The following is a 12,201-nucleotide window of genomic DNA, read 5'->3' as shown; positions in this document are numbered from 1 at the left end:
AGATATATGCTGCAGTTTTTCTCAGGAACTGCCCATGAAGTAAATGGTGACTCTTAAGGCATATGGTAGACCACATCTAATGCAAAAAAGAACCAATCAGTTTGCTCTATTTGCCTGATCTGGAGGAGGTGTGTAATATTCAAAACTTAACCATATGCTGTAGGATAGTTATAGTAAGATGATCTTTTGGGTGGTATACAGATGGTCCCTAGCTCAAGGGCTATCCAAAACATTTGACCCTAATTTTCTATCATCAATAGAAACTGAGGTATGAGCTTTGGAAGAATCCCATTGTTATGCATGGTGTTTCAGAATATATTGGTAGCACATGCTGTTGTGAGTGTACCGATAATCTGCAATTGTGGGTTGCAGTCAGGCTGTCTGCTCACACTGTCAAGTGCTGCAGTATACTAGCAAGTAGCAAGTGGCGCCTGTGTTTAAATCATTTAATTTATATGAAAGTGATGATATTTGGTTACCTATCATTGTTCTCCGATTTTTAATCATAACTCTATGCAGTGCCCCTTAAACAAAATTATTCCTACATAAGACAAGTCATCTGGCTGTAGATACTAAGTGCTACCTGTGCGAATAGGAGATGGGTCACTAATTGAATATAAATTTAGGTGTTAGGAAGCTTTTATTAAGTATTTGTGTGTAGCGTAGCTTTTTATGGAAGTGAAACGTGGATGATATACAGTATATAGCAAAGAGAGAAGAGGCTCTTAATAGGTGGTGTTACAGAGAATGCTGAATATTGAATGGGTATACTGAGTAACTAACACAGAGGTAGTGAATCAGTTTGGGGAGAAAAGAACTTTGTGGCACAATATGGCCAGAAAAAAAAAGGATAGGTTGAAAGGGTACAGCCTGAGGCATCAAGGCTATTTAATTTTGTAATGGAGGGGTAAAAATTGAAGAGGGAGAGAAAGGCTTCATAATGGTAAGCAGGTTCAAATGAAAACAGACTGCAGTATTTATGCAGCTATGAGAAGATTTGCTCAAGGTAGACTAAAGTGGAGAGCTACACCGAATCTGTCTTAAAACTGATGATTACAACAACATAGATCAGAGAAAATTTTCAGGAAAACAGTAGTAGAAAATATTTGAAAGCCAAGTAAAATGAATTATCGTGTCCTATACCATATGTATGTCTTTCCGTGACTTAATTGTGATGGGCGGCCATATACTTTGTACAGGAGGTTTCTTTGTAATAGTGGAACTGTGGCATAGAAATCTTGCATGTATTTAGAAAAGTTCATTTTGTATAAATTTCATTTGGCCTACAGTGGTATTAATGAAATGTAGTATTTCTCTGCCTGATGTGTATTTCAAAGAACACCTGTAGCACTAGCAGTAGGTTCTTCGGTATTAAGAATTTTGAAAACAGTATTTTATGTGTTGTTAATTAGATATTTTTAACTTTAGTAAAGTGGTTTGTCACCTTCACATCATTTAATTTTTCTGTAATATCTTTTCTCTATCCGCTGTGCCACATGTTTGTACAATGCAGTTAACATCCAAAATGTTACAGGTTGTGTAGATCTATGGGACAGCAAAGTGTTACGCAGTGCAGCAGGTGCACATGGTCGCTTGCAGTTAATAGAAGATCTTTCATGGGAAGTTGTTCCTGAGCATCTGCCGGATGGTTGTGTTACATTTGCGGCAGACAGTTCTCAACTACAAAGTCATGTGACACCATTGCTCTATTACAACAAGGCTGACTTTCACTTGGCTTCACACATAGCTCTGATAGTGGGTGGTGAGACCCATGGGCTCAGCTCATCTGCCCTGGCACTGGCTTCTGCTCGTCTCCATGTTCCAATAAGTGTTGGGGTTGATAGTCTCAACACGGCTGTTGCATTTGCTATTATTGTGTTTGAAGCAAGACGGCATTTGACTGCTGGTACTTAGATATTGTGGACGCTATTTGAGTTGCATAATGAATTGAGGATGAGAGGTGATATGGTAGTTACTGATTTTGAGTTGTTAAACAACTGTAGCTAGTTTTTTGAATCATGTTTTTGTCACACTCCATTTTTTATTTCATTTACTTTGGATTAGCTATTAAATATGTCAATGCAATTAAAAATAGTAGCATGCAGTTATCAGACCTGGGAAGCAGAGTTGTGTGATTTTTTTGTGCAAGCCTTTTTGTATTATTTCTTGTCTTCGTGCTGCAGGAAAGCGTAGTTGTAACTTCTGGTGTAACTCAGAGGAAATAAACAACATTGATCCTGTTTCATCATGAAAATAACGGAATTATTCAATGATTGTTTTCTTTTACCTGAAATGTCTTCCAAACACTGAAATAAATTGGAGAGTAGAACAACCTTTATTTGTGCTGTTTGGAATGTTTTTGATAAGTGTGGTATATGTGTACCACTGTAAATAAAATTGCCAATACATTTGGGTAATATTGTTGAACAAGATAGGGTAAAGAGACTTTTTTGTGTTTCTGTTTGCTCTGGTGGAGTATCAAATCTCTCCCCCAAAACTTTGGTTAAAACTGAAGTCATAATTACTATTCAGCTCTGCTTCAGTGGGCGATTCATTGTGGACATTCATGGAAATATTGCTGATTGTTTCATGACACTCTAGCAGGTTGAAGCAGTGAGAGCACTCTAGCAGGTTGAAGCAGTGAGGGTGTCAAGGTGTCTCATAAAAAAAGGAACAAACTGACCTCGACATGTCTTTGCATGTGATTGAAAAAGTTGATCATTTAGGAGTACTTGCTACAAAGCAATAATATCGGAAGTACCTAATTGGTCTGTGTGGATATAAAATAATTAAAATGTGAGTTAGTGGTATGCCATTGTAGTACAGATATGATGAAGGTATGGTTATAATAATGAATCTTTGAATGTGAGTGTTTCACAGTATCAACCAGGACTGAAATAACTATTTTGTGTTCTCGGCCATGGTATTGACTAACTCTTCCCATTCACGGAAATTAAAAATATCCTCCCTACCATTCATCCCACCCCTCTCAAAGTTATATTCTTCTGCACATCCAAACTACATAAAATAGGTCTCTCACTATGCCCTTAAAAAACTACTAGCCCCCTCCGTATTATTGACATTTCCTTCTGAAATATCTGGTCCAAAGAAGGAAGATTAGAGTTGAAAATAATTTCAATGAGATAGTCATTAGAGGTGGAGCCCAAGCTGGAACTGGGAAAGGATTTTGAAAAAAAGGGGACGGGGTGGAATTCAGCCACTTTAGTTTCAAAACAACCATCCGAGCAGTTTTAAGATTTAGGGAATAGAGAATTTTCAGAAAATCTAACTGGGATGGGCACAGTAAGGATTTAAACTCCACTCCTCATGCATGCAAGTTTAGTGTTTTACCACTGTGATATCTCATTTGGTACAGGTAGAAGACCTGTCTCATATCTAGTCACTATTCCACTCCTGTCGCTGACATTTTATGCCGATCAAAGGCAGGGCCACTTGTGGAAACACCCACATTTTGTACGATCTTTACTGCATCTGCTGCATGATGTTTAATACATGTCGATGGCTGGTCCTTTTTACCCCTGTCTTCCCTATGCGTTTCTCTTGCTGTGTATTCCATGTCTTCCTCCTGTACCTTTTTCTTGGCATTCACATAGCAGGTCTTGCCCCTTTCCCTTGCCTCCTTGCATTGATGCCAGGCAAAATTGGCTTTTACACACCTAAAGCTCTATAGTGACTATCTTTCTTAACACTTTTCATCTGCTCTTCCTCTCCCTCATTACCCCATGCACCTTTGATTTCTCCACAACTCAGCCCTTCCAGTATCATTACTCATTACAGTTAGGCAGCTTCTATATTGTTAGAAAACAGTGTTGTTGTTGTTGTTGTTGTTGTTGTTGTGTGTGTGTGTGTGTGTGTGTGTGTGTGTGTGTGTGTGTGTGTGTGTGTATTGTTTAGTGCTTATCCTATCTGTTGAGTAGTGATCTTGTAATAAAGGCAGGCAGAGTGAATGATGGCATGATTTCAGAGTGGGAACATATCAACAAGAGTCATCTGTGAGCAGTATAACATTACTCAGGTGAGGAAGACCCTGTATTGGACTTTCAAAGATTTGGGGGGGTGGGGGGTGGGGGGCAGCCGTTAACCTTTCACAGTATAGGAAACATAGTTAACACAAATCTTCAAGCACCATGTAGCAGTTTATGATGCAAAGTCCACAAATAAGACCAGTTGTAAACAACACTGCTTCAGACAGTTCTGCAAGGTTTTGTGCCTGGAGAGGAGTCAAATTATCAAGAACACCATTACATCCATTGACAATTTCATACTTTCATGTTCCAAATGGAAGTAGGCAAGCATCTGTAGGAGTTTTAACTTTTTAAATCTTTACAATAATAATTCTGTGAACCAATCACTACAAATCTATACTAATAATAAATCTGTAAAACTGTTGTGCCTGTTTGAATATGCTTTCTCCAACACTTTTTGATGAATTCTCATGGGGTTTTTTGCAGGTAACTAGAGCATAGCTTGGGGCACCATATAGGCCTCTTCTCATCAAAATCAAATCATGGAAAACAGTATCATAATTGAAAGTTTTATCAATACTAATATTATAAATGTGAAAGTAGCTCTGTTGTCCGTCTCATTTTCATCACTAACCTGCTGAATCGATTCGATGAAATTTGGTATGGTGATAGCTTGAACCCTGAGGAAGAATAGAGGGTGCTTTAAAGAGTGTGTAGTACAAGATACTTACTGATTTGAAGAATTTTATGTGAATTAGGGAAAAATATTTACTGTTTGAAAAAGCTGTTTACTCTGACTTCTGATCTTTATCGTATCTGTGAAAATGCTTTTATTAGTTGATATGTGCCATGTGATGTGATCCAAAACAATGACTACAATGTGTATACAAACTTAAATGCGTTTGTTTCATACTTCCACACTATTTGTTGTGTAATGTACACTTTGTATAATGTTTTGCTACTTCAGTAGCATGATGCTTAGATGCAAGCTTCCCCTCTGTATACACTGCTTGGCAGCATTGCTGTGCATGCTGATGACACATCTTGTGTTGGGATGGCTTGGAAGGGGGAGAGTGGTGTGCACTTCATGAGCTATGCTCATATGAACAGGTGGACACGTGAGGGGTGGGTGATGTTATTGCATTTACAGTAGCTTATGTAGTCACCATCACTCATCACAAAAAAACTACTGATATGCAAGAGCAGCTGTTGGTCGCAGCTAATAATGAATGATCATCTGGGCAAAGATAAAAAACATGTTCTCCACAGAAACTAGATAACCAAATTATTTCCTGGAATTTGTTCTTTATAATAATTATTACAAATTTCTTAAAAATGTCTACTAGCAATTTGATGGCTTGATCATGTCACCTAATTTTTGTAACGTTTAAGGGAGGTCACCATAAACCACTAAGCCGAACAATTGGTTTATGAGAAACCTACTTGCAAAAATGTATTTCATATTAGAGGTATGTGGTTGACAATTATTCTACCATTAAAGAATTACATGAATAATTTGTCTTGTACAGTAACAAACATTGTAATGTACCGTGTATAATAGATAATTAAATCATGATGATAATTGTATTGTCCTGAAACATATGTAATGGGAAATATTATTTTAATAATTTTAGGAAATGAGCTGCAAGTGGAATGACAAACTACGGAAGCTCATAGAATCACTGAAACTGACGGTTATTAGGAGCATGAAAAAAAAAAAAAAAAAATAATAATAAAAAAAAAGCACTAAACATATTACAATCAAAGAGAGAATGCTAAGAAGGTAATACATACTTGTATGATGGCAGGGTTGTACATATGACTACTATGGCAGATAAACATAAAACAATGTGGAAATACATTATAAGTAACTTTAGGATTTTCCACATCACAGCATCCCATTTGTAGATAGCTTTATTCCATGTAGTCAAACTTCGGTGGTCAAGGTGTTATGGTGTGGGGAGGCATAATGTTACATGGGCATACTTGTCTCCAAATCTTTGAACATGGTGCACTCACAAGTCAACATTATTGTGTTTACTTCTTCCCAGTGTGCATCTTGTCAGGGGTTTATTTGCCTCGGACTTCATTTTTATGGTTGACAACTGTACGACCGCTTTAAACTGTGTAGGTGGATGAGCTGTTGGAGTGAGAGGATATTTGGTGAATGGACTGGCTTGCTCATTCTGTCCCCCTCCCCCAACTTGAATCCAGTTGAGCACCTGTGAGGAGTATTGAGGAGATGGACTGCAGCAGGTTCACATGTACCAGTGACAATCACACAGTTGTGACCTGTGAAGTCTATTTACAATCAAACAGTTGTCAACTGCCCTAGTGGAGAAATGAAATGCCCTACCATGACTTGTTACCAGCCTTGTGACCAGTTTGGAAGCGCATTGCAGAGCACACACCCTATTAAGAACAATGTCTTGCATTTTGTGATGTCCAAGGGACCATCGTAAATCACAGTGACTTCAGTGTAATTATTGTCTCTGAACAAGTGTCATTTCTGTTCGTCTCGTTGCATATTTGTTTCAGTTACCATCTGTAATATGCTGTAGCAGGTCGTTCTATGTATGGTCCAAGTTTCATTGAGCAGCGTTACTTGGCAGTGACGTATTGTGGGAAAATTACTTTCATGGTCAAGTTTTGCACTCCATTATATATTAATTAATTGCAAATATTTTTTCTCATATTTACATTTCTCTTATATTTTGTCACTGAAACAGTGCACTGGGGAATCACAAATACAGTGTAACTGTTTCTTCAGATGTGAAGTGGTTGCTATATTTGTATAATAATAATAATAATAATAGATAATTTGACTGTGTACTTCCCATGTTGATCTTCTGGTCATCATCACCAAAGCTGTAATACCTCCTGTAAATCCAAAAAATGTTGTCTTATTTACACCAGATTTTAGACATGAACTTTCCACACCACTTACAACTGAAGATGTGATATATTTTCTTCTAAATACATCAGCAATTCACTATATCGGTTGTGGATGGTGATCCACCGATTGTAAGCCTGCTGTGGCTTGAAAATTAGTTAATCTTACAACAAGTAAATTATATCAAAATTTCATAAAAAAGTGACTGGTTGAATGTTATATTGAAATTATTTATACTAATTTGACATGTTCAGTCACCATAAACAATCTCAAGTATTCATCACACTTCCATTGCACCATTTTTCTGTTGGTGATGAAATAGTTCTTTGAAAGTCAGCGCATCTCCAGGGTGGGGTGGTGACCCATGAAATACTTGTTGATGTGTCTGAGCATTTATTTCATCTCACTAAGTCGCTACAACTGCCGTCCTGTGCTGAAGATCTACACTGTCTTTCGATATAGCTCACTACATTCACAATAAGAATGTAATCAGTGCACAGTATTTGCCCTTTTACATTAGACATATTATATTGTGTCGTTATTTTCTTACTAAATGAATTACTTTTGTTTTGAGTATCATTCGTTTGTAAGAGGGTCTAGGATATGCCTCACTCCCTTGGACTGGTGTGTAATTTTTTTTGAAATTCCACATATGAATATTATCCCAAATGCATTCTTTCTTCTTGTGAAATTGCGCTTTCCATTTAAATAAACTTTATATCAAATATTGTTGCATGCCACACATACTGAGGCCCACTTGCTATTGTAGAACGTTCCCTGTGTCTGCCAATAGTGTGTGTGTGTGTGTGTGTGTGTGTGTGTGTGTGTGTGTGTAACTTCCATATCAGACCTGACTGTGATGTTAAGACATGGCAATGATATGTCCTCTCATGGTCCTCACTCATTTGAAAGCTCTGGAATTACAGCAGTTATTTAAGATAAGAATACAGGTGGAAATATATACTGTTTGGGTGCAGATTTTTATTTAAGAGAGAGTGGGCCACACTGCATCTGATCTGAGCTCAGGATCACGAGATATTTGAATTCTGATAGAGTACTAAAATTAGAACTGATAAAAGCAAGCTATGGCCTCAAGCAGCCATTGTCACTTGGTGGGGTGATGGAATGCATGAAAATGTCAAATTATTGTGATGAGGATTTAGAGTATTTAATTGAAAGTCTGGTGTGAGAATACAAAAGGAATGTAAAATTAGAGAGATTAGAGCGCGCACGGAGGCTTTCAGACAGTCGTTCTTCCCGCGAACCATACACGACTGGAACAGGAAAGGGAGGTAATGACAGTGGCACGTAAAGTGCCCTCCGCCACACACCGTTGGGTGGCTTGCGGAGTATCAATGTAGATGTAGATGTAGATGTAGATGAAGAGATAGAGGTGTGATGCAGTTTGCAGGGGCATACACTTCTTCATGACAAGTAGATGGACCTGTACCAGGATGTGCAACTCAAGGAAGGAAAAATAGCTCATCAGAAAATTATGTTGCGGAAAAGTTAAAATGAATAGAAAACTGTTTCAAGTATTGTTATGCAAGTGTCTCCATGGGAGGAAGTGATGTATGGCTATGTAAATGTTTTTACACAAAGGGAAAATATCATTAAAATGGATTGGCTAACATCACTTGCAGCACACGTAAATTAAAACTGGGAGTGATAGACCATTGTTTGGGAGAATGCATCCGGCTGAGGTAGGATGTGTGTCAAGTGCCAGTTCCACCTACCATCGTCTCTGTTCATATTAAGTTGACAATATCTGATTAAGTGCATTAATGTAGGAAGTGCTTTTAATTGGTATTGATAAAGTACTTTGTAGCTGTAGCTGAAAGTAGTATAATGTACAAAGTCTATGTCGTGTAAATGTTCCAGCACTGATAGAACTATCACTATTTGGTAAGTTGGACAATGTTGATTATCTAGTTCTATACTACTTCAGTGTTGTTGATAGATTGTCACTGATGGCCTTCTGGTCACATACATGGCTTTAGTTTTTTTTTGTATCGTGGAGAATGTCATGTGACTTAAATTGCCAGCAGATTCAAACTATACTGATGTTTCATTTCTAAGTCCTGTGTGACAGAGAGCATAAATGGTGTGGCAGACAGTGTTTTATACCTACATTAGCAACTGTTCCATTGTACGTGGAAGGGCCTTTGCAATAGCTTGTGATTTTCTGTCATGTAAGCTCTGAATTCTGATAAGCACACATGTAAGTTTGCGTTATTTTTGTAAGGCATGTACACCACCATATTGTAGGATGCAGGCTCTCTCAACAATATATTACAATTTTACCAGATTAGTTTATTCTTTCTTTGATGGTGTAGCAACCTGCCCCACAATATTGTTGTCTTGAAGTAAAGTATAAGCAGATTTCACACATGGGGAGCATAATGTAAGGATAACTGCAAAACAGGTTAAGTCAAGTAAGGTTAATATTAACAAGTCAAGTATGTGTGACTGGACTTCGAATGAGCAGCATCAGAAGATAAGTCTGTGTCATCACTCAGCCACAGACCCTTATTAGTCCTCTCTTATTCTAATTAGCATAAAAATGCTAAGTCAAATTAAATTGAATCACATGTGGGAATTTGTAATACATTACAAATTGGTGCATTGTGGCCCAGGGAAATGGCATGGATTATTGCTGTTTAGTTAAGCAGGGTATAACAAGTTTGTTGTGAAGTCTCAGAATTTAATTTTTTTTTTTAAACAATACTGAGGTGTAGCAGCTGGATGTTTTGACTCGTCCCATTTACACAAGAAACGGACTTCGATTGGTTCGTGCACTACACCCGGGCACAAATGAGATCACCTTTTCAGTTTGCAAAATAAAGCAGGGGTATGACCAAAGAGCCAGCAGCAGACATGGTGGCACTGAATGCAGGGCTGCCAGGTACCCTGATTTGAGCAGGATTGTCCCAATTTTTCTGTTGAGAACCCTTGTTGGAGTACATAAAAATCCTGATGACATCGGAATGGATAATATATTTCATATAATATAGTCTGTTCATTATACAAGCTAAGAGGCACTCTTGTAACAACTTAAAAATAGGGTTCTTAGTCGTAAAAGACTCGCACTCAACAGCCATTCAGGAACTCAATACTTCATTGACTGGTCAGCTCCCTAGAGCTGAATCGCTGTGTGATCATGACCAAATGCCAATTTAGGACAAAAACATCCTCAATCAATAGAAGATGATAGGCTTCAGTTGACAGTGATTTGTTTTTGGCTGCAGCCAACTTTACATACATAGCTGACAGAACTGTGTAAGGTATATAATTGTTTGCTTTGTTACTGTGAGCTGTACTTCTCTCTCTTTCAAGTGTTTCCATTCTTTGTGATAAGAATACATAATTGTTTCAGTTACGATCTTTATTAAAAATATCAATAAATATGACAGTTTCAGTTTCGATTGTGAACATTATTTAATCAGTTTGTTCTCCGACATTGGCTCGCAGAAGCTGCTGTGGCTTGTTCATCCTGCACAGTGGCACTGATGTGGGGGCAGGGCTTGCATTAAAGACCCACATAAAAAATTCCGATTTTATTCATTTTGAAAGTGTCATGTTCGAAAAAAATCCCAACTTTGATTTAGAAAAACTTGGCAAACCTGGCCGAAGGTCGGTGGTCTCCAAGCACCACAGTGGAGACAGCAACCAGAGGAGTAGCGGTCTATGTGACGGAAAAGCCTTTAAAGTATAAGCTGTCAAACTGTTTTCTGACTCACGTTTGAAACACGCCAGAACAGAATGGCCAATAGTGAGAATGACTAGCACCTGGATGGCAAAACTGCGAGGACCACTCTCTGCCCATCATTCAATTTGCTCGTGGTATGGAAAGCACGTGCCCAGTGCGTGTAGAATATACCATGGTCAGTAGATGCGCACACGGCAGGATTCTGCATTCATAGGAGGTGGAGAGGATCTCGCTAGAATGCCCACTACATTCCCCCAAATGAAAATACTTTGAAGAGTCCCACACCGTAACCCACTACTCACAAACCTACGACAGAACCACACTTCTCACTCAGGGTAAAATTTTACTGTTACTGAAAAAAACACTGTACGTCTACTTCACCTAACTTCATTTACACCAGTAGTACTATTTGTAGTAAAAATAGCGGTCTCGAAATTCTCTGTCTACTAAGAAAGTAACTAGGCGTACTTGTATTAATACTACTACACCATCGCTAATACTAATACCAACAAAACTTCACAAAATAGTTAGCTAAAACCAAAAATTCAAACGGCCGTTGGAACACTCAACGAAGTTAAAACAGTGAATTAAAATTTTAGTGAAATTATTTCTCTAGAAACAATAAGAAACGTCGGCTGAAAACTAAGGCATAAATTTACTATACGACTTCAAAGCACAGAAAAATCCAAAAAAACTTTTCCAAAAGTTTATTCAATCGTTATTTCGCCACAAATCAGTTACCAGAAGTCGTGGTAACGCGGGTGTCGGTTACTTCATAAGTATTAATATGTATTACATTGATTTTTATTTGCGATCTGCAAGGAGAGTTATTTCTCAGCTAGCAGTGAGGATGAGATCTGTCTCCAAAAACTGTTAAGTAGAAGCAGAGTCGACTGCGGGGAGGGATCGACTACCATCGCAGTGTGCGACAGCACGCAAAGCTACACCAGCCGCTCCTGCTTTATTTACAATGTTTGGCATGTTGTTTGCATTCGCTCTGCTTCCACACAAAGGTAGGAAATTCAGCGCACGCGAAATTCGTTTAGACCAAATTTCCGGCTGTGTTACCATGAAACATTACATTTCTGTGTTGTTTGTGTTGTAAACAACTGTAGCCCGTTCACTGAACAGGTAAATTAAAAAACTTTCTCCGCAAGGTACTCACATAGCGTACAAATCTCTGTAGGGTTTACAAGGCGCTTTCAAAATGCCGCCCGGTGAATTCAGTATTTCTCACTTCTTACGGTACTTTATCAGCCACTGTGGCAAACAGCCAAATATTTCTGGATCACAGATCGAGCTGTCTGTATTCCCCATACACATAGAAAAGAAAAATAGTAACTAGTGAGTTACCTGTTTCCAAACGTATTCTGAACTTGCATTTGAGTTTCGCGTGTCTCCACTGAAAATAAAGCTAAAGCTTCGTTGTGGCACAGTGCTGTGCAGCCCCTCGCCGTGTCTTTCACTGATCAGCCATTTATTATATTCCTCCTTTTTAATTTTAGTGACTCTTTAAAGAACTCTACAAACGAGGAGAGGAAATTTGTAAAGACGTTAGACGTTCTCCCGGTATTCTGAGAATAATAAATGACTTGCTCGATTACCAGATGCGC

The 12,201-nt window shown here is 38.3% G+C and overlaps 1 protein-coding gene across 1 annotated transcript in view; it reads left to right on the top strand.

Moving 5' to 3' along the window:
- LOC124613068 (rRNA methyltransferase 3, mitochondrial) overlaps positions 1–2,270 on the top strand; it is a 66,027-nt gene extending 63,757 nt beyond the window's left edge. The window contains exon 4 of the mRNA XM_047141655.1: positions 1,535–2,270. Coding sequence (XP_046997611.1) covers positions 1,535–1,914 — 380 coding nt within the window. The 3' untranslated portion in view covers positions 1,915–2,270. The remainder of the gene's footprint in view (positions 1–1,534) is intronic.
- Positions 2,271–12,201: the final 9,931 nt, after the last annotated feature.

Source organism: Schistocerca americana, chromosome 1 (assembly GCF_021461395.2).
Source record: "Schistocerca americana isolate TAMUIC-IGC-003095 chromosome 1, iqSchAmer2.1, whole genome shotgun sequence".
Lineage (NCBI taxonomy): Eukaryota > Metazoa > Arthropoda > Insecta > Orthoptera > Acrididae > Schistocerca > Schistocerca americana.
The sequence above is the reverse complement of the archived record's forward strand: the minus strand, read 5'-3'. Positions and strand labels throughout refer to the sequence as shown.